This window comes from Budorcas taxicolor, chromosome 15, assembly GCF_023091745.1.
Source record: "Budorcas taxicolor isolate Tak-1 chromosome 15, Takin1.1, whole genome shotgun sequence".
Lineage (NCBI taxonomy): Eukaryota > Metazoa > Chordata > Mammalia > Artiodactyla > Bovidae > Budorcas > Budorcas taxicolor.
The window spans coordinates 17,526,814-17,551,000 of NC_068924.1; the positions used below are offsets into that span (position 1 = coordinate 17,526,814).

The window sequence follows — 24,187 nt, forward strand, 5'->3', positions numbered from 1 at the left end:
TTTTGGATTAACAGATACACATTACTATATATAAAATACACAACGACCTACTGTATAGCACAAGGAACTATATTCAGTATCTTGTAATAATGTATAATGGAAAAGCATCTGAACAAATATTGATATATATCTGAATCACTTTGACATATACCTGAAACACTGTAAAGCAAGTATACATCAATAAATAAATAGATAACTAAACCTATAGTTTTTATTTGCCCTAGCAATTCCACTCCCCATTATTTCAGTAATGATCCAAAACTAGAAACAACCAAATGTCCATCAATCTTGTGAATGGATAAAGAAATTGTAATATAGCCATGTAACGGAACAGTAGTCAAAAAAGAAATAAACTACTGAAATATGCAGCAACAAGATTGAATTTCAAAAGCATAATCCTAAAGAAACAAGACCAACAATGACTACATATAGTATGATTCCATTTATGTAACAGTTTAGAGAAGGCAGTATGGTAGTGACTGAAAGATCAGCCATTTCCTGTGGCATGGCATGGGGTGGTGGATTGACTGCAAAGATGTACATTTTAGGGGTAATGAAAATGGATTATATCTTGATTGTGGAGAAAATTGCATAACTTTATACATTTGTCAAAATTCAAACAATACTCAAAAGGGGTAAAGGTATATGTAAATTATATGAATAAATTTGTTTTTCTTAAATATACATTGGGGTTTCCTGGGTAGCTCAGCTGACAAAGAATCACCTGCAATGCAGGAGATCCAAGTTTGAGTCCTAGGACAGGAAGTTCCCCTGGAGAAGGGATAGGTTACCCACTCCACTATTCTTGGGCTTCCTTGGTGGCTCAGACAGTAAAAATTTGCCTGCAATGCAGGAGACCTGAGCTCGCTTCCTGGGTTAGAAAGATCCTCTGGAGGAGGGCATGGCAACCCACTCTAGTATTCTTGCCTGGAGAATCCCATGGACAGAGGAGCCTGGCGGGCTGCAGTCCATGAGGTTGCAAAGAGTCGGACACACCTGAGTGACTAAGCCTAGCCATTTCCTTCTCCTTCCCCTGGAGAAGGAAATGGCTAGGCTTAGTCACTTCCTTCTCCTTCCCCTGGAGAAGGAAATGGCTATGCTTAGTCACTTCCTCCTGACTCAGGCATCAAACCTGGGTCTCCTGCATTGCAGGCAGATTCTTTACCATCTGAGCCACCAGGGAAGCTGGCTTTTGCATTCTAATAAAAGGAGAACTTGCTACACTGCCCTTTTTCCTTTTTTAATGAAGAAAGGGCTCTGCTTGATAGAAATGCACAAATAATGAATGCTTTAAATAAAGAAGAAAAACAGTCTGACTGAGGGGTTTTTTTTTGCACCTAAATATAATATTTTTATTTAAGTGTAATTGTTAGACTACAGTTCTCAATTTCTCAGAATAACAGGATTAATTTCTACATTTTCCATGACTACTGTATTCAGTCTGGTGTTCTATTTCTGTTTAATATTCCTTACTTAGTTGGGTTAGATTCTGTGTCAAGAATATAGAATTCATTCCAGCCAGAATAAACTATCTCTTGACTGTAACTGGTGGAATCAGAGCTGAGGGTTATAGCTCAGAAAGAAAATTATAGTTTATAACTATATATTTTTATATAATTATATTCTATAAGTGGAATCAGGCTTTAGTCTAGTAAAATGGGGCTTTTCATAAATAGTTTCAAATGAAGGATCTTTTTGTGTTTTGTTTTCCTCTTCCAATATATCTTCATAGTCATATATTTTTTCTTGTGCTCGCTCAAACCTAAAACCTAGAGAAGAATGACAAACATTTAGAAAGATGCCAGACGTAACAGGATATAGCTCATTCAATATGCTACTGTGTGCCAGGTAAGGTCTATTCCACATTCCTTCTCACCACTCTTAGAGCAGATAACTTTGTATCCTGTTTAACCATAAATGTCCCATATTTCTGAGATCATTCTACATTTCATGACCATGTTTCATTGTCCATCTTTAAAAGTTTCTGTAGGATCTGTGTTTGAGGCTTGATCTACTACTAAATAGCTCTATAATTTTTTTTTTTTGCTAGCTCTGTAATTTGAAGCAAGTTACTTAACCTCTGTCTCAATGTCCTCATCTATAAGATAGGAATAATAATAGCACATGCCTCAGCTTATCTTTGTGAGAACTAAGTGTGATGGTGAATGTAAGGCATTTAGTTAGTACTCCGCAATCAACCATTAGCTAACAATTCTTTATTCACAAAGAAAAACCTTTTCTGAGATGCTCAACATCACTCATTATCAGAGAAATGCAATTCAAAACCACAGTGAGGTACCATTTCACGCCAGTCAGAAAGGCTGCGATCCAAAAGTCTACACGCAATAAATGCTGGAGAGGGTGTGGAGAAAAGGGAACCAACCCTCTTATACTGTTGGTGGGAATGCAAACTAGTACAGCCACTATGGAGAACAGTGTGGAGATTCCTTAAAACACTGGAAATAGAACTGCCTTATGATGAAGCAATCCCACTACTGGGCATACACACCGAGGAAACCTGAACTGAAAGAGACACGTGTACCCCAATGTTCATCACAGCACTGTTTAGAATAGCCAGGACATGGAAGCAACCTAGATGTCCATCAGCAGACGCATGGATAAGAAAGCTGTGGTACATATACACAACTGAGTATTACTCAGCCATTAAAAAGAATACATTTGAATCAGTTCAAATGAGGTGGATGAAACTGGAGCCTATTATACAGAGTGAAGTAAGCCAGAAAGAAAAACACCAATACAGTATACTAATACATATATATGGAATTTAGAAAGATGGTAACGATCACCCTGTATGCGAGACAGCAAAAGAGACACAGATGTATCCTCTGAACACTCTTTTGGACTCTGTGGGAGAGGGAGAGGGTGGGATGATTTGGGAGAATGGCATTGAAACATGTATAATATCATATATGAAATGAATCGCCAGTCTAGGTTCAATGCATGATACAGGATGCTTGGGGCTGGTGCGCTGGGATGACCCAGAAAGGATGGGATGGGGAGGGAGGTGGGAGGTGGGTTCAGGATGGGGAACACATGTACATCCGTGGTGGATTCATGTTGATGTATGGCAAAACCAATACAATATTGTAAAGTAGTTAGCCTCCAATTAAAATAAATAAATTTTAAAAATAAAATAAAATTAGTTCTTTTAAAAGGAAAAATAAAAATATAAAAAATTGGAGTATAGATGATTTTAAAAAAAGAAAAACCTTTTCTGTCTCTAGAGCTAAAGTTTTCAAATTCTGAATTTTGATTTCCTCTTGCTTCTTGCAGAAGTGGCACATGTTCTCTCCCCTTTTTACTGCCAGCATCTGCAATGTATTAGCTGCCTTCTGTTATGATGCAGATGTCCATTACTTAAAACAGCTTTCACATGCTATTATGCTCCTTCCAATTAGTGTTATATCTTTTCTTATTTTCCCACAACAATCTTTGAGCCCAGTAAATAATATTCTCTGCTTCCATTTTGTACTTGTCATTCCTTTATATTCTTTTATTTGCCATTGAGACTTTACTGTGTTCTACACACTGGGAATTCAGTAGCAAACAAAACAGATAACTTGCCTTCAAGTAAAGATAGTTGCCTACACCTGTTCTACAGAAGGCCATCAACTGCATGAAACCCCTGAAGTGGAAGCCACGAAGTGTGCTTGAGGACCAGGCAAGATTGCAGTGATGCTGAGTTGTTGTGAACGAGGAGGAGACAGTGGGACATGATAAGGATGAAAAGCTAAACCAGAGCCGGAGTGCCATGATAAAGTTAGGGTTTTATTGCAAGTGCACTGGAAAACTAAATGGCAGCAGAGGTAGTCATCACTAAGAGTACGGTGTCCGCAGGTTCAGACATTTGGTGTATGTGCTTGGCTGAGGAGCCAATGGGGCGAAGCTACATCTGTGGGATTATAACTGAACGCCTCTAAGTCAGAATCCCGCCCAGCCAGAATGATATGGCAGCGCTGCGGGAGCCTCGGTTGGCCTCGGATGGCCGGTCCCCCGCGGTCCCTGCGGCGGGCCGTTGCCCGCGTCCCTTGGGGCGCGCCCCGCCACGCCTCGGGACCGGGTCCGGTGTGGAGAGCCCTTCTTCCCGGACAAGGGGCGCGGCCGGAAAGGCGGCCGCCCCCTCGCCCGTCACGCACTGCACGTTGTGGGGAACCTGGTGCTAAACCATTGGTAGACGACCTGCTTCTAGGTCAGGGTTTGCTACGTAGCAGAGCAGCTCCCTCGCTGCGATCTATTGAAAGTCAGCCCTCGACACAAGGGTTTGTGAAAAACAGAGAAAAAAAAATTTTTTTTTAAATTTTTTTAAAAAGAATGATTTTCCTTAAAAAATTTTTTTTAAATAATAAAGAAAAAAATTTAAAAAAAAAAAGAGTATGGTGTCTAGAGAGTATGGTTTCTAGAGCTGCCCAGTCTCAGTTCAAATCCTGGCCCTCACACAGGGACTGTGTGACCTTGAGCAAGTAACTTGGCATCTCTTTAAAATGTGGATAATAGAACCTGTCTCATTGGGTTGTTCTGAAGATCAAATGAATCAATTTTATAAAGCACTTTAAGACAGTACTTCAACATGGTAGTTGCTAAAGAAAAGTTCGTTAAATGTTTTAATTACGCTGGTTTAAACTTGTAGATCACTAGCTGTTGCATGGGGAATGGACTGGAGGAGAATAAGTTTGGAGATGTCACAGAAGCCCCCAGAAAATGATGGCAACTTGGACTGTGGTGGGGCCAGTGAGTTGGAAATAAGTAGATAGGTTAAGGGCTTCCCTAGTGGCTATGTGGTAAAGAATCCTCCTGCAATGCAGGAGACTTGGGATAGATCCCTGGGTCAGGAAGATCCCCTGGAGAAGGCAATGGCAACCCACTCCAGTATTCTTGCCTGGGAAATCCCATGGACAGAGGAACCTGGCAGGCTACAGTCCATGGGGTCACAAGAGCTGGACACGACTTAGCAACTACACCACCACCACCACAGAGTGCCTACTATGCACCAGGCACTATAATAAGCTCTTTACATGTGTTATCTCATGACCTCACAGTAATCCATGAGTTAAGTGCTACTGTTATTTTCATTTTATAGATGAGGAAACTAAGCTAGTAACTTGCCCGAGATTATACAGCCAGTAAACAATAGAGCAAAAAATCAAAACCAGGAAGTCATGAATCAACAATCCACAATTAAAGCCTCTTTGTTTTACTGCCAATCACAGGTGACAGAGGGACAGAACTCATGCACTCAAATTATATAAAAATTATAACTAGGCTTCGGCTATGTTAGAATTATTGATACTTCTGGAATAGCATTCATTTTGCCATGTCAAGTTTGCTCATTAAAAATTATTACTGAAACATGAGATATGGAACATGTTTAAAAGAGGATTCTTTTTTTTTAATTAAAAAGAAACATTTTATCCAACTCTAAATAAAATATAAAATTTCCTTTATTTCCAAATAACAAGTATATATATAAAGGCAAAAATGACTTGGTAAATTTATTTATCTGTATAGTGTGTGGAATGCAGAAATGTTTGTTAGGTACCTCGAAATGGGTACATGTGTGGAATGTATTGTTTTGATTTATAAGAATTTCCCACTGGAGAAGAAAATGCCAACCCACTCCAGTAGTCTTGCCTGAGAAATCGCATGGACAGAGGAGCCTGATAGGCATGTGGTCACAAAGATTTATACTTGACAGACCAACAAAGCACACGCACACACACAATTTCCCATTATTGCTAAAAAATCACCTACTTTTGAAGTTAGCTGAAGAGTTGCTTGTAGCAATTTCCTTCCAGTTGGCAATGTACCTAAGCACATTATATAGGCATTCATTAAATTAAGTCAACTTATCAGTAAATAATAAAGTGATTCATTAGTACATACTTGAACTACTTCTAAAATTCTACTTTCTCTATGAAATCATAGATTAATGATGATAAATTCATTAGTCCAAATGCTTAATTTCTTGACTTCCCACCTCAAAGTAGCTCTCATGCACCTGAGGCAACCCCTAGGACAAGGAGTTGTAAGAGGTATGAAAATGGTGCCCACCATCTACCATATTGGTGCCCTTTGGCCTCCCTCAAGCACACATCTCCTCATTTTATACTACTCCATTCCTGCTAGATCATGTCCTCAGTTGAGTGACAGCTAAGATGTTAGTTAACTTCTGAATTAAAAATATGAAGGGAAAATTTTTTAAAGTCATGGGAAAACTTCAACAACAAAACTTTATCCTTGGTTCTAGATTGCCAGACCTACTGTCTCTGACATGTAAATTTAAATCATTTGGTTTATGGTCTTATTGGTTATGGTCTTAAATCTTTGGTTTATGGTGCTGTCTTTGTCGTGTCCAGTAAACCCAAGATCATATTCAAGCAGGGTATGTGCAGCTGCCACCTGAGTTCCTTAAACAGAGACTGACATATGGAGACCAGAGTAGCCTGAGAAGAGGTGGACAGGGAAGGACAAGTATGGTGAGCTGAGGGGAAAGCTGCAAGGGCCAGGTTTCCTGTGACTTATTCCATCTCATATTAGGCTCTGTATCCCCCTTTCCCAAACATCCTTTCTTACGACTGTACCCAAGAAATCAGGTAAGCAGTTGATTACAGCAGGTGCTAAAAAGAAGTTGATTGAGAAAGGAGGAGGAGGATTAAAATTGTCATGTAATTCAGAAAAGGCTGATTTTCACTTGAATTACTTTCACTCTTGTTAACTTTGTATTCCTGAATTTTTTGTTATGTGAAGGTATAAATTATGCAACAGTGTTTAATTGTAATTAAGTACTGTGTCTAAGGGCTTCCAGGTGGTACTAGTGGTAAAGAACCCACCTGCCAATGCAGGAGATGAAAGAGACTAGGGTTCGATCTCTGGGTTGAGAAGATCCCCTGGAGGAGGGCATGGCAACCCACTCCAGCATTCTTGCCTGGAGTATCCCAGGGACAGAGGAGCCTTGTGGGCTACAGTCCACGGGGTCACAAGAGTCAGGCATGACTAAAGTGACTCAGCACACATGCAGTGTATCTAATGTCATCCTCTTTTTGTTACTACTGCCTCTCTTTACTCCAAGAATTCTATGGTGGCAAGTGGAATACTCTGGGTCACTTAAATGAAAAGATGCAAGATAATAGCAGGTGGTATAAACCCCTTCCAGGATCTTCAGCAGTATGTGAACTGAGAACTTCCAGATATACATACTGGATTTAGAAAAGGCAGAGGAACCAGAGATCAAATTGCAAACATTCATTGGATTATAGAAAAAGCAAGGAAATTCCAGAAAAACAACTGCTTCATCGACTACGCTAAAGCCTTTGTCTGTGTGGATCACAGCAAACTGTGGGAAATTCTTAAAGAGATGAGAATACTAGACCACTTTACTTGTCTCCTGAGAAACCTCTATGCAGGTCAAGAAGCAATAGTTAGAACCCGACAGAACAGACTGGTTCAAAATTGGGAAAGGAGTACATATATCAAGGCTGTATATTGTCACTCTGCTTATGCAGTGTACATCATGCAAAATGCCAGGCTGGATGACTCACAGGCTGGAATCAAGATTGCCAGGAGAAATATAAGAAACCTCAGATATGTAGATGATACCACCTAATGGTAGAAAGTGAAGAGGAACTGAAGAGCATCTTGATGAGGGTGAAAGAGGAGAGTGAATAAGTTGCCTTAAAACTTAAGATTAAAAAACTAAAATAGCATCCTTCATAGCAAATAGATGGGGAAAAGTGGAAACAGTGACAGACTTTATTTTCTTGGGCTTCAAAATCACTGCAGATGGTGACTGCAGCCATGAAATTAAAAGATGCTTGCTTTTTGGAAGAAAACCCATGACAAACCTATAACAGCATATTAAAAAGCAGAGGCATCACTTTGCTAATAAAAGTCTGTATTGTCAAAGCTATGGTTTTTTCCAATAGTCATATACCAATGTGAGAGTTGGACCGTAAAGAATGCTGAGTGCCAAAGAACTGATGCCTTCAAACTGTGGAGAAGACTCTTGAGAGTCATTTGGACTGCAAGGAGATCAAGTCAGTCAATCCTAAAGGAAATCAATCCTGAATACTCATTGGAAGGACTGACCCTGAACCTGAAACTCTAATACTCTGGCCACCTGAAGCAAACAGCCAACTCATTGGAAAAGACTCTGATGCTGGGAAAGACTGAGGGCAGAAGGAGAATAGGGTGACAGAGGATGAGATGGCTGGATGGCATCACCAAATCAATGGGAAAGAGTCTGAGCAGACTCTGGGAGATGGTGAAGGACAGGAAAGCCTGGTATGCTGCAGTCCGTGGGGTCGCAGAGTCAGACATGACTTAGCGACTGAACAGCAACAACAGGATCTCTAAGTTGATGGTTCAGTCTGGCTTAACCTTAAATTTAGGCAGAATTTGTGCTGACTGTGGCTCAGATCATGAACTCCTTATTATCAAATTCAGGCTTAAATTGAAGAAAGTAGGGAAAACCACTAGACCATTCAGGTATGACCTAAATTAAATCCCTTAAGATTATACAGTGGAAGTGAGAAATAGATTTAAGGGACTAGATCTGATAAATAGAAGGCCTGATGAACTATGGACTGAGGTTTGTGACATTGTACAGGAGACAGGGATCAAGACAATACCCATGGAAAAGAAATGCAAAAAAGCAAAATGGCTGTCTGGGGAGGCCTTACAAATAGATGTGAAAAGAAGAGAAGTGCAAAGCAATGGAGAAAAGGAAAGATATAAGCATCTGAATTCAGAGTTCCAAAGAATAGCAAGAAGAGATAAGAAAGCCTTCCTCCGTGATCAGTGCAAAGAAATAGAGGAAAAGAACAGAATGGGGAAGACTAGAGATCTCTTCAAGAAAATTAGAGATACCAAGGGAACATTTCATGCAAAGATGGGCTCGATAAAGGACAGAAATGGTATAGACCTAACAGAAGAAGATATTAAGAAGAGGTGGCAAGAATACACAGAACTATACCAAAAAGATCTTCATGACCCAGATAATCACGATGGTGTGATCACTCACCTAGAGCCAGACATCCTGGAATGTGAAGTCAAGTGGGCCTTAGAAAGCATCACCAAACAAAGCTAGCGGAGGTGATGAAATTCCAGTTGAGCTATTTCAAATACTGAAAAATGATGCTGTGAAAGTGCTGCACTCAATATGCTAGCAAATTTGGAAAACTCAGCAGTGGCCACAGGACTGGAAAAGGTCCGTTTTCATTCCAATCCCAAAGAAAGGCAATGCCAAAGAATGCTCAAACTACCGCACAATTGCACTCATCTCACATGCTAGTAAAGTAATGCTCAAAATTCTCCAAGCCAGGCTATAGCAATACATGACCTGTGAACTTCCAGATGTTCAAGATGGTTTTAGAAAAGGCAGAGGAACCAGAGATCAAATTGCCAACATCTGCTGGATCATGGAAAAAGCAAGAGAGTTCCAGAAAAACATCTATTTCTGCTTCATTGACTATGCCAAAACCTTTGTGTGGATCACAATAAACTGTAAAATTCTGAAAGAGATGGGAATACCAGACCACCTGACCTGCCTCTTGAGAAAATATATGCAGGTCAGGAAGCAACAGTTAGAACTGGACATGGAACAACAGACCAGTTCCAAATAGGAAAAGGAGTACGTCAAGGCTGTATATTGTCACCCTGCTTATTTAACTTCTATGCAGAGTACATAAGGAGAAACGCTGGGCTGGAAGAAACACAAGCTGGAATCAAGATTGCCGGGAGAAGTATCAATAAGCTCAGATATGCAGATGACACCACCCTTATGGCAGAAAGTGAAGAGGAACTCAAAAGCCTCTTGATGAAAGTGAAAGAGGAGAGCACAAAAGTTGGCTTAAAGCTCAACATTCAGAAAACGAAGATCATGGCATCCGGCCCCATTACTTCATGGGAAATAGATGGGGAAACAGTGGAAACAGTGTCAGACTTTATTTTGGGGGGGCTCCAAAATCACTGCAGATAGTGACTGCAACCATGAAATTAATAGATGCTTACTACTTGGAAGAAAAGTTATGACCAACCTAGATAGCATATTGAAAAGCAGAGACATTACTTAGCCAAAAAAGGGCCGTCTAGTCAAGGCTATGGTTTTTCCAGTGGTCATGGATGGATGTTAGAGTTGGACTGTGAAGAAAGCTGAGTGCCGAAGAATTGATGCTTTTGAACTGTGGTGTTGGAGAAGACTCTTGAGAGTCCCTTGGACTGCAAGGAGATCCAACCAGTCCGTTCTGAAGGAGATCAGCCCTGGGTGTTCCTTGGAAGGAATGATGCTAAAGCTGAAACTCCAGTACTTTGGACATCTCATGCGAAGAGTGACTCATTGGAAAAGACTCTGATGCTGGGAGGGATTGGGGGCAGGAGGAGAAGGGGATAACCGAGGATGAGATGGCTGGATGGCATCACTGACTCGATGGATGTGCGTTTGAGTGAACTCCTGGTGTTGGTGATGGACACGGAGGCCTGGCGTGCTGTGATTCATGGAGTCGCAAAGAGTCAGACACGACTGAGCGACTGAACTGAACTGAACTGAACTTGTGCTTTCAGTGGCTGCTCAGGAGCACTATGAAAAGGGGGTATCCTTCACCATACTTCCTTAGATTTGTATACTGAAAGATCTTTATTTCACCTCAAGGAGCCAAGATTAAGGACCTTTGATTAACTGTATGCTAAACCCTGGCAGTGTGGGACACAAACATATGATATATTTAAGGGTGATTACTGACCCTGCTTTACCTGAGATCAAGATATTAATTTATTCAATTGTTTAAAAAGAACTTCTCATAATGAATATGACAGTAGTAACCAATAAGAAATAAAATCTTTACAAATAGAAGCAACAGCTTGATTGTATCACTTTCATGCTGTTTATATCATAAAGTTGATCTCTCTTTCTAATAAATTTTTGGAATTTTTAAAAGATATTAGCAAAGTAAAGTGTATGTGGAATCTATCACAGAATTTAACATCTTAATGGCCTGGGGAAAGTCCCTAGCCAGAGAGGTAATATAACCACTTGTCTTAGAAGTCAAAGGGGCAGGTTCAGACATAGATATTACCCATTGAGAGCTCTCGCTAAATAGAACATCAGAAAATTATTTAAGATAGCCTAGCTGCTGATGACTTAATGTGTTATGTTAAACTTCACTTGCAGTTTGAAAACTATGAAGATTCTAGAAGAGAAACATCTATCTCAATAGAAAATATGCCCCTGAAAATCCAGCGGGATGAATGCCATCAGAAGCAAGTGGCCACTGTGTGATATTGTAGGTGACTCAATAACGGCAGAGCAGGCATTGCTTTTTATTCTAAGTGCCAGCAGCAATGTGCCTCTGGATTATACAGAATTTACGAGGGTACTCATCAGTGTCCCTGAGCCCAAGAGTGAAGTTGGCTTTTCCGTTCTTCAAATTATAATAATATTTCACTCAATCACTCATCTTGCCCTGTTCGTCTGGATATGTACACGTTTTCTTTCCAGGAGAGATCCATCTGCTGTTGACAAGGGGCTAGCATAAAAGCCTTTGGGAAGAAACTGGTTTGTGTCACTCAGAATCAGTGTTCAACACATTTATGTCATTCTAATGGTCCAACTATCAAAAACCGTCTATAGATTTTGAAAGATTCTCTCCAAGGAATTCAGTTTAGCTCAGTTCAGTCACTCAGTTGTGTCCAACTCTTTGCGAACCATGAAGCACGGCACACCAGGCCTCCCTGTCCATCACCAACTCCCGGAGTTCACTCAGACTCATGTCCATCGAGTCAGTGATGACATCCAGCCATCTCATCCTCTGTCGTCCCCTTCTCCTCCTGCCCCCAATCCCTCCCAGCATCAAAGTCTTTTCCACTGAGTCAACTCTTCACATGAGGTGGCCAAAGTACTGGAGTTTCAGCTTTAGCATCATTCCTTCCAAAGAACACCCAGGGTTGATCTCCTTCAGAATGGACTGGTTGGATCTCCTTGCAGTCCAAGGGACTCTCAAGAGTCTCCTCCAACACCACAGTTCAAACGCATCAATTCTTTGGCGCTCAGCTTTCTTCATAGTCCAACTCTCACATCCATACATGACCACTGGAAAAACAATAGCCTTGACTAGACGGACCTTTGTTGGCAAAGTAATGTCTCTGCTTTTCAATATGCTATCTAGGTTGGTCATAACTTTTCTTCCAAGTAGTAAGCATCTTTTAATTTCATGGCTGCAGTCACCATTTGCAAGCAATTAGTAGCTACTAATTCAGAGAAAATATCAATCTTTGAAATTCTCTTCAAATAAGGTATTATCAAGCCAGTTACAAATATCTAGAGAACTACAAAGATCTAAGAGGAAAGTGCACTGTGGAGACCATGAATATGCTAGGAAGAAGGTATTTATTTATACCTAATGTCTGCTCTTGGCTAGGGGAAAGTCTTTGCAAATTTTTATTTTACTTGAGATAATCAGTAAGTTGTGGTCTGTGAAAGTAGTAATCATTGTCATGTCCAACTCTTTGCAACCCCATGGACTGTAGCTCAACAGGCTCCTTTGTCCAGGGAATTCTCCAGGCAAGAATACTGGAGTGGGTAGCCATTTCCTCCTCCAGGGGTCTTCCCGACCCAGGGATTGAACCCAGGGATTGAACCCAGGTCTCCTGTATTGCAGGCAGTTCCTTTACCATCTGGGCCACCAGGGAAGCGCCTGTGGTCTGTAATACTACTGAAATATTCCCAAATAATCATGCTGGATTCCATTTGAAATTTCTGTTGTCCAGAGCTCATTAGAAAAACTTTCTTTCTAACAGTTCCAAGTTGGTCCCAAATTATGCTCAAGTCATAGAATGAACTGATAGAAGTATATAATTTGGAAACATGAGTAATGTAGACTTTTTTTAATGGAAAATTTGAGTAGTGCCACCATATCAAAACTAGATGTAATTATGTTCCTCCATATACAGTACATGGTACCAGAAAACCACTTCACATCTTCCTGGTTTGGTCTGTTTTTGTTCTTTTCTCCACAATGGGAAGCCATTAGGAAACTTCTTCACCTACCAGTGAAGGGTGTTAAAGGATGATAGTGGGGAAAGTCTTGTGTAGCCTGAGACGTCTATTTCTTTCCTTTGAACTCAATTGTTTTATTCTTTTTTTTTCAAACTTTAAACTTTTTATTTTATATTGGGATATAGCTGATTAACAATGTGGTGGTGGTGGTAGTTTCAGGTGAACAATGTAGGGACTCAGCCATACATATACATGTATCCATTCTTTTCAGTATAGGATAGTGGGTATGGATTATTTGTAATATTTCACTGAAGCTTGCTGGCTCTTTGCTGAATTAGTCAACTGTATAAGGGAAAAGCAGAACAGGATTTCAAAAGTTTACCTGAGAGAATTCTCTATCATGCCATTATAAACTCAATCAAAATGGACCTCTCCTACCTCTCTCTCTATCTTCTTAGGAAAGCAAAAAGTACAGCATCACATCTCATTCTTTGGATGTCATTTCTTGTATCATTACTACTGCTTGAATTTATTCAGTGCTCCAGAAACCACAAATGTGCTGTCTGTAAGTAATCTCAGTACTATGTCTGGATGAGATAATGGGGTTATTGACTCATAAAACCTTTGTACTATTTATTAAAAAGTACTTTCGCACATCTGTTATGGATAATTAGCTCTTTATTCCTTCTCATGTTTTCTTTTTATTTTTCAAAGTATCTTTCCCATAATTATCATCTTTTCTGTGTTTACATGTGTGTTAGTTGCTCAGTTGTGTCTGACTCTTTGAGACTCCATGGTCTGTAGTCTAGGGCAAGAATATTGTAGTGGGTTGCCATTTCCTTCTTGTATATCATTCTTATTTTAGCCATTCTTCCCCTTTTTTCTTCTTTCCTCTTTGCTTTTCTCACTGTTTTCTTTTCTGCTTCCTCTGACCCCTTTTTTTCTGGTTTATTGTTCAATAGTGTGAGTGCATGCTCAGTTGCTCAATCTTTGCAACCCCATGGAGAGGAGTCTGGCAGGCTCCTTTGTCCATGGGATTGATTCTCCAGGCAAGAATACTGGATTGGGTATCCATTTCCTCCTCCCTCCAGACCCAGGGATAGAACTGGTGTCTCCTCCATCTTCTGCATTGGCAGGTGGATTCTTTACCCCTGACCACGAGGGAATTCCCTGTTCAATGGCAGTCAACCTAATTTTTCCTATTTCATGCTTTTATCTCCCTCTTCCGAATTTCTTCCTTTGTCTTACATTTCTTTACTTACACTATCTTTATTTTTTCTGATTCTTCAGCCATGCAGTATTCACATCATTATTGTAGCTGAGCAAATATTGAATATTTTTAAAGCTTTATGAGATATAATTCACATACCATAAAATGTGCCCATTTAAAGTGTACGATTCAATGGCTTTTAGTGTATCTCCAAGCCCTCAGTTCAGTTCACTTCAGTCGCTCAGTCGTGTCCAACTCTTTGCGACCCCATGAATCGCAGCATGCCAGGCCTCCCCGTCCATCACCAACTCCTGGAGTTCACTCAGACTCACATCCATCGAGTCAGTGATGCCATCCAGCCATCTCATCCTCTGTCGTCCCCTTCTCCTGCCCCCAATCCCTCCCAGCATCAGAGTCTTTTCCAATGAGTCAACTCTTTGCATGAGGTGGCCAAAGTACTGGAGTTTCAGCTTTTTCATCATTCCTTCCAAAGAAATCCCAGGGCTGATCTCCTTCAGAATGTACTGGTTGGATCTCCTTGCAGTCCAAGGGACTCTCAAGAGCCTTCTCCAACACCACAGTTCAAAAGCATCAATCCTTCAGCACTCAGCTTTCTTCACAGTCCAACTCTCACATCCATACATGACCACTGGAAAAACCATAGCCTTGACTAGACGGCCCTTTTTTGGCAAAGTAATGTCTCTGCTTTTCAATATGCTATCTAGGTTGGTCATAACTTTTCTTCCAAGTAGTAAGCATCTTTTAATTTCATGGCTGCAGTCACCATCTGCAGTGATTTTGGAGCCCCCAAAAATAAAGTCTGACACTGTTTCCATTGTTTCCCCATCTATTTCCCATGAAGTGATGGGACCAGATGCCATCATCTTCATTTTCTGAATGTTGAGCTTTCAGTCAACTTTTTCGCTCTCCTCTTTCACTTTTATCAAGAGACTTTTTAGTTCCTCTTCACTTTCTGCCATAAGGGTGGTGTCATCTGCATATCTGAGCTTATTGATACTTCTCCCGGCAATCTTGATTCCAGCTTGTGCTTCTTCCAGTCCAGCATTTCTCATGATGTACTCTGCATATAAGTTAAATAAGCAGGGTGACAATATACAGCCTTGACGTACTCCTTTTCCTATTTGGAACCGGTCTGTTGTTCCATGTCCAGTTCTAACTGTTGCTTCCTGACCTGCATGTAGGTTTCTCAAGAGGTAGGTCAGGTGGTCTGGTATTCCCATCTTTGGAAGAATTTTCCAGTTTATTGTGATCCACATAGTCAAAGGCTTTGGCATAGTCAATGAAGCAGAAATAGATGTTTTTCTGGAACTCTCTTGCTTTTTCCATGATCCAGCAGATGTTGGCAATTTGATCTCTGGTTCCTCTGCCTTTTCTAAAACCATCTTGAACATCTGGAAGTTCACAGGTCACATATTGCTGAAGCCTGGCTTGGAGAATTTTGACCATTACTTTACTAGCATGTGAGATGAGTGCAATTGTGCAGTAGTTTGAGCATTCTTTGGCATTGCCTTTCTTTGGGATTGGAATGAAAACAGACCTTTTCCTGTCCTGTGGCCACTGCTGAGTTTTCCAGATTTGCTGGCATATTGAGTGCAGCACTTTCACAACATCATCTTTCAGGATTTGAAATAGCTCCACTGGAATGCCATCACCTCCACTAGCTTGTTCGTAGTGATGCTTTCTAAGGCCCACTTGACTTCACATTCCAGGATGTCTGGCTCTAGGTGAGTTATCACACCATCATGATTATCTGGGTCATGAAGATCTCTTTTTGTACAGTTCTGTGTATTCTTGCCACCTCTTCTTAATATCTTCTGCTTCTGTTAGGTCTATACCATTTCTGTCCTTTATCGAGCCCATCTTTGCATGAAATGTTCCCTTGGTATCTCTAATTTTCTTGAAGAGATATCTAGTCTTCCCCATTCTGTTTTCCTCTATTTCTTTGCATTGATCACTGAGGAAGGCTTTCTTATCTCTTCTTGCTATTCTTTGGAACTCTGCATTCAGATGCTTATATCTTTCCTTTTCACCTTTGCTTTTTGCTTCTCTTCTTTTCACAGCTATTTGTAAGCCCTAGGCAACCACTAATCTACTTTCTATCTCCATAAATTTGCCTATTCTGAACATTTCAATACAAATGAAGCCATATAATATGTGTTCCTTTGTGACTGACTTCTTTCACTTAGCAGGTTCATCAAAGTTGTAGCCTTTCTTTTTATTGCCAAATAATATTTCATTATTTGGATATGTCACATTTTAATCATCAGTTCATGAACAGATTGTTTCTAATTCTTGGCTATTATGAATAGCAATGTTATGAACATTCATGTAAAGTTTTCATGGGCATGTGTTTTCATTTCTCTTGTGTATATACTGAGGAGCAGAAATGCTGGATTATATGGCAACTCAAGTTTGAACCATGTTGTTCATATATAATATATATATAATATTATTTATTATGTAATAATATGAAGAAATTCTTTATATTATTAATTTCATGTTCTTAGCTTGGTTTCTGTATCCCAAAGTAAGAGTAAAACAGAGTTAAACTAAGGCATAAGAATGAAGTCTGATAATAAAGAATACCTAAATCTATTTTTCTTTTTTCTACTTTCAGATCATCCCTTTTTATATTTCTCTCTCATTTCCTCTTCTTTTCTTTCTATACAGATAATAAATATGCAAGGAGTTTTAAAGAGTATGTTAGTGGCCCCCAAGTTCCAACTTGGGAGTGAGAAATATTAAAAATAATATTGACTGCCCTGATGCCTGATCCATGCCTTTGCTCCCCAAGAATAGCAACATATTTACTCATCAAAGTTGAGTGTGTTTGTCCAGTTCAGCACTTCATCCACTTCCCATTCCATCACAGAATCTATTCCACCATCTTCAATAGTTCTTAATAGGCCTTTTGTTGCTGTTTGAATTAAACCTAGAGTTTCATAATTTGTTGACTTAGCCTCCAGGTTTCCTGCGTAGTACCTACATACAGGAAAGGAAGAGTGATGTAAATCCTTTGAATTAGGTGACTGCAAGTGGATGCAGTTAATATACATTATTGCTGTCAAACTATTTACATAGTAAACAAAGTTTTTATCCTATTTAATTTAAATACATTTAAGCCAAGTTGTATGTGATGGGATCATCTGGGAAAAAACAAAGCAGCTTAATCAACCACACTAACTAGAGAAGCTTCATTTCAAAATCTCCTCTCAGTAAGTTGTACTGTTGTGATACATAGAAAAGCTAAGTATAGAATTACAGAGTCAAAGGATCTTAGAGACCAAATAACTATCCCATTTGTTTCACAGGCAATGCAATAAACCCCGGAAGAGTAACTTTTACAAAATTACATGGCTAATCTAAAAACTAAAACAAATTAAATATATGTAATAAAACAAAAACAGACCCACAGATGCAGAGAACAAACTAGCAGGTTACCACCTGCTAGAAGGGGGAGGGAGTTCATACTACCATGTATAAAATAGATAAGCAACAAGGGTAGATATATTGTACAGCACAGGAAAATATAGCCAGGGTTTTATAATAATATTAAGTGGAATATAATCTTTAAAAATATTGAATCACTATGTTGTACAATTCAGATATCTACTTTTGCTCTCATACTTTCTTTTACAGAGAATTAAGAAATTTATTCCAATAATATAATTCTGTTTTGAACTCTTTAAATGTTAGTCACTATTAGGTAGGCTATAACAATTATAAACAAAAACAAGCTAGCCAGTACGAACAGAATTTCAAATATAGTAGTGACCAGAAATAAAGACTTTTTAATAAAAATCATAACTTGTTTTATCAGAGAAGGCAATGGCACCCCACTCCAGTACTCTTGCATGGAAAATCCCATGGAAGGAGGAGCCTGGTAGTCCATGGGGTCACAAAGAGTCAGACACGACTGAGCGACTTCCCTTTCACTTTTGTTTTTTTTTAATTTTTATTTTTACTTTATTTTACTTTACAATACTGTATTGGTTTTGCCACACTTTCATGAATTGGAGAAGGAAATGACACCCCACTCCAGTGTTCTTCCCTGGAGAATCCCAGGGATGGGGGAGCCTGGTGGGCTGCCATCTATGGGGTCGCACAGAGTCGGACATGACTGAAGCAACTTAGCAGCAGCAGCAGCAGCAGCAACTTGTTTTATAGGGTGGTGTTTAAAAAAAAAAAAAAAAATATAAAATTTGACTTTATAAGTGATATTGCAATATATTCCCTTAAAATATCCTCATATTCTTTCTAAACTAAAAAATTTCATGTTTAAATTTTTAAATTAAACTTTGTCTAAATATCATGACAGAGAGAGAGACTTGAATGCAAAGACCTAGTAACAACCAAGGTTGAAACTGGAAATGAGGTCAAGGAGAGCTAAGATTTGTAGGTACACAGGAAAGGACCTGGTGTGAAGATCAAAGTTCTTTTAGTAAGACAGAAGTTAAAAAAAAAAATCAAGATTTTTGTCAACTATTGATTATCAGCAACAGTCAAATGGAAGTATTTAAATGCCATAAGTGACCAAAGCACACAAAGCAAAATTTCTTATTCATCCCTTGCAACCCTAAAAAAAGGAAATAACACTCAGATATAAGGATTAATGCATTCATTCACTCAGCAAGCAAGCAACATATATTCATTAAGCATCTAGTGGGTCTGAGGTCCAGCAACTAAGAACTAAGTTAATAGAACAGAATTTCTGTACTTTAGGGGCTAAAAATCTAGTGGAGATGGCAGACAAATAGACAAATAATCACAAAATCATTACAACTGAATATATAAAGATCTATGGGGCACTTCAAAAGGAAGTGCTGAACTATGTCTAGGTAAGTCAGGTGAAGTTTCAGAAGGAGATATTTGAGCCAAATATCAAAAGATGAAGATCTTTTGATAGCCTTTGACAAAATTCAACATCCATTTATGATAAAAACTCCCCAGAAAGCAGGAATAGAAGAAACATACCTCAACATAATAAAAGCTATATATGACAAACCCACAGCAAACATAATCCTCAATGGAGAAAAATTGAAAGCATTTCCCCTAAAGTCAGGAACAAGACAAGGGTGCCCACTCTCACCACTACTATTCAACATAGTTCTGGAAGTTTTGGCAACAGCAATCAGAGCAGAAAAAGAAATAAAAGGAATCCAAATTGGAAAAGAAGTAAAACTCTCACTGTTTGCAGATGACATGATCCTCTACATTGAAAACCCTAAAGACTCCACCAGAAAATTACTAGAGCTAATCAATGAATATAGTAAAGTTGCAGGATATAAAATCAACACACAGAAATCCCTTGCATTCCTATACACTAATAATGAGAAAGTAGAAAAAGAAATTAAGGAAACAATTCCATTCACCATTGCAATGAAAAGAATAAAATACTTAGGAATATTTCTACCTAAAGAAACTAAAGACCTATATATAGAAAACTATAAAACACTGATGAAAGAAATCAAAGAGGACACTAATAGATGGAGAAATACACCATGTTTATGGAAGAATCAATATAGTGAAAATGAGTATACTACCCAAAGCAATCTACAGATTCAATGCAATCCCTATCAAGCTACCAATGATATTTTTCACAGAGCTAGAACAAATAATTTCACAATTTGTATGGAAATACAAAAAAACCTCGAATAGCCAAAGCAGTTTTAAGAAAGAAGAATGGAACTGGAGGAATCAACCTGCCTGACTTCAGGCTCTACTACAAAGCCACAGTCATCAAGACAGTATGGTATTGGTACAAAGACAGAAATATAGATCAATGGAACAAAATAGAAAGCCCAGAGATAAATCCACATACCTATGGACACCTTACCTTCGACAAAGGAAGCAAGAATATACAATGGATTAAAGACAATCTCTTAACAAGTGGTGCTGGGAAAACTGGTCAACCACTTGTAAAAGAATGAAACTAGAACACTTTCTAACACCATACACAAAAATAAACTCAAAATGGATTAAAGATCTAAATGTAAGACCAGAAACTATAAAACTCCTAGAGGAGAACATAGGCAAAACCCTTTCTGACATAAATCACAGCAGGATCCTCTATGACCCACCTCCCAGAATACTGGAAATAAAAGCAAAAATAACCAAATGGGATCTAATTAAAATTAAAAGCTTCTGCACAACAAAGCAAACTATAAGCAAGGTGAAAAGATAGCCTTTGGAATGGGAGAAAATAATAGCAAATGAAGCAACTGAGAAACAACTAATCTCAAAAATATACAAGCAACTTATGCAGCTCAATTCCAGAAAAATAAACGACCCGATCAAAAAATGGGCCAAAGAACTAAGTAGACATTCCTCCAAAGAAGACATACAGATGGCTAACAAACACATGAAAAGATGCTCAACATCACTCATTATCAGAGACATGCTGCAGTCCATGGGGTCGCAAAGAGTTGAACACGATAGAGGGACTTCACTTTCACTTTTCACTTTCATGCATTGGAGAAGGAATTGGCAATCCACTCCTGTGTTCTTGCCTGGAGAATCCCAGAGATGGGGGAGCCTGGTGGGCTGCCATCTATGGGGTCGCACAGAGTCGGACACGACTGAAGCGACTTAGCAACACTAGATGTTGGCAATTTGCTCTCTTGGTTCATGTACTTCTTAGCCTAGCTTGAAGGATTTGAGCACTACCTTGCTAGCATGTGAAATGACCACAATTATATGGTAGTTTGAACATTCTTTGGCATTGCCTTTCTTTCGGAATGGAATGAAAACTGAACTTTTTTGGTCCTGAGGCCATTGGTGAATTTTCCAAATTTGCTGGCATATTGAGTGTAGCACTTTAACAGCATCATGTTTTAAGATCTGAAATAGCTCAGCTGGAATTCCATCACCTCCACTAGCTTTGTTTGTAGTTCAGTTTAGTTCAGTTCAGTCGCTCAGTCATGACCGACTCTTTGCAACCCCATGAACTGCAGCACGCCAGGCCTCCCTGTCCATCACCAACTCCTGGAGTCCACCCAAACCCATGTCCATTGAGTCATGTGATGCCATCCAACCATCTCATCCTCTGTCGTCCCCGTCTCCTCCTGCCCCCAATCCCTCCCAGCATCAGGGTCTCTTCCAATGAGTCAACTCTTCACATCAGGTGGCCAAAGTATTGGAGTTTCAGCTTCCTTCCAATGAACACCCAGGACTGGTCTCTTTTAGGATGGACTGGTTGGATCTCCTTGCAGTACAAGGGACTCTCAAGAGTCTTCTCAAACACCACAGTTCAAACACATCAATTCTTCTGTGCTCAGCTTTCTTCACAGTCCAACTCTCACATCCATACATGACCACTGGAAAAACCGTAGCCTTGACTAGACTGACAAAATAATGTCTTTGTTGACAAAGTAATGTCTCTGCTTTTTAATATGCTGTTGAGGTTGGTTATAACTTTCCCTCCAAGGAGTAAGCATCTTTTAAATTCACGGCTGCAATCATCATCTGCAGTGATTTTGGAGCCCCCCAAAAATAAAGTCAGCCACTGTTTTCCCATCTATTTGCCATGAAGTGATGGGACCAGATGCCATGATCTTAGTTTTCTGAATGTTAAGCTTTAGGCCAACTTTTTCATTTCCCTCTTTCACTTTCATCAAGAGGCTTTTTAGTTCCTCTTCACTTTCTACCATAAGGGTGGTGTCATCTGCATATCTGTGCTTATTGATACTTCTCCCGGCAATCTTGATTCCAGCTTGTGCTTCCTTCAGCCCAGCGTTTCTCATGATGTACTCTGCATATAAGGTAAATAAGCAGGGTGGCAATATACAGCCTTGACGTACTCCTTTTCCTATTTGGAACCAGTCTGTTGTTCCGTGTCCAGTTCTAACTGTTGCTTCCTGATCTGAATACAGATTTCTCAAGAGGCAGGTCAGGTGGTCCGGTATTCCCATCTCTGGAAGAATTTTCCAATTTATTGTGATCCATAGTCAAAGGCTTTGGCATAGTCAATAAAGCAGAAATAGATGTTTTCTTGGAACTGTCTTGCTTTTTTGAAGATCCAGCAGATGTTGGCAATTTCATCTCTGGTTCCTCTGCCTTTTCTAAAACCAGCTGGAACATCTGGAAGTTCACGGGTCATGTATTGCTATAGCCTGGCTTGGAGAATTTTGAGCATTACTTTACTAGCATGTGAGATGAGTGCAATTGTGCGGTAGTTTGAGCATTCTTTGGCATTGCCTTTCTTTGGGATTGGAATGAAAACGGACCTTTTCCAGTCCTGTGGCCACTGCTGAGTTTTCCAAATTTGCTGGCATATTGAGTGCAACACTTTCACAGCATCATCTTTCAGGATTGGAAATAGCTCAACTGGAATTCCATCACCTCCACTAGCTTTGTTCATAGTGATGCTTTCTAAGGCCCACTTGACTTCACATTCCAGGATCTGGCTCTAGGTGAGTGATCACACCACTGTGATTATCTGGGTCATGAAGATCACTTTTTGTACAGTTTTGTGTATTCTTGCCACCTCTTCTTAATATCTTCTGCTTCTGTTAGGTCTATACCATTTCTGTTCTTTACTGAGCCCATCTTTGCATAAAATATTCTCTTGGTATCTCTAACTTTCTTTTCTTTTCCTCTATTTTTCTGCATTGATCACTGAGGAAGGCTTTCTTATCTCTCCTTGCTATTCTTTGGAACTCTGCATTCAAATGGGTATATCTTTCCTTTTCTCCTTTGCTTTTTACCTTCCCTTCTTTTCACAGCTATTTGTAAGGCCTCCTCAGACATCCATTTTGCTTTTTTGCATTTCTTTTTCTTGGGGATGGTCTTCATTTCTGTCTCCTGTACAATGTCATGAACTTCCATCCATAATGCTTCCTAAGGCCCATTTGACTTCACACTGCAGGATGTCTGGCTCTAAGTGAGTGACCATATATCCTGGTTATCTGGATCATTAAAACCTTTTTTGTATAGTTCTTCTGTGTATTCTCACCACAAACCTCTTGTCCTCATCCATCAGAGGGCCAACAGAAGTAAGAACTATAAACTCACAGACTCCAGAACAAAAACCACAATTACAGAAAGCTAACCAAAATGATCACATGGATCACAGCCTTGTGTATCGCAGTGAAGCTGAGTCATACTGTGCAGGGCCACCTAAGATGGATGGGTCACGGTGTAGAGTTCTAACAAAACATGGTCCACTGGACAAGGGAATGGCAAGCTACTTCAGAATTTTTGCCTCAAGAACTCTATGAACAGTATGAAAAGGCAAAAGGATATGACACTGGAAGATGAGCATCCCAGATCAATAGGTGTCCAGTATGCTACTGGGGAAGAGTGTAGAAATTCCCCCAGAAAGAATGAAGAGTGTGGGTCAAAGTGGAAATGACACTCAGTTATCAATGTGTTTGGTGATGAAAGTAAAGTCCGATGCTGTAATATTGCATGGGAGCCTGGAATGTTAGGTCCATAGATCAAGGTAAATTGGAAGTGGTCAAGCAGGAGATGGCAAAGTGAACATCAACATTTTAGGAATCAGTGAACTAAAATGGATGGGAATGGGCTAATTTAACTCAGATAACCACTATATCTACTACTGTGGGCAAGAATCCCTGAGAAGAAATGGAGTAGCTCTCACAGTCAACAAAAGAGTCTGAAATGCTGTACTTGGATGCAATCTCAAAAATGACAGCATGATCTTGGTTCATTTCCAAAGCAAATCATTCAGTGTCATAGTAATCCAAGTCTATGCCCCAACCACTAGTGCCCCCCAAAAATGAAGTTGACCAGTTCTATGAAGACCAGTTGTTTGGAATGCAACACCTATGATAGAGATCCCTGGAGTAATAGGCAGTTTGGCCTTGGAGTACAAAATAAAGCAGGGTAAAGGCTAACACAGTTTGCCAGGAGAAAAGCCTTCTTCCAACAATACAAGAGATGACTCTACACATGGACATCACCAGATGGTCAATATCAAGATCAGACTG

General features: G+C 39.6%; 1 protein-coding gene across 1 annotated transcript in view; it reads right to left on the reverse strand.

The window, feature by feature from the left end:
* Positions 1-1,617: 1,617 nt before the first annotated feature.
* C15H11orf65 (chromosome 15 C11orf65 homolog) overlaps positions 1,618-24,187 on the reverse strand; it is a 67,797-nt gene continuing 45,227 nt past the window's right edge. Inside the window, exons 6-8 of the mRNA XM_052653237.1 lie at positions 17,049-17,219; positions 5,770-5,825; positions 1,618-1,769 (exon numbers count right to left, since the gene is read on the reverse strand). Coding sequence (XP_052509197.1) covers positions 1,618-1,769; positions 5,770-5,825; positions 17,049-17,219 — 379 coding nt within the window. The remainder of the gene's footprint in view (positions 1,770-5,769; positions 5,826-17,048; positions 17,220-24,187) is intronic.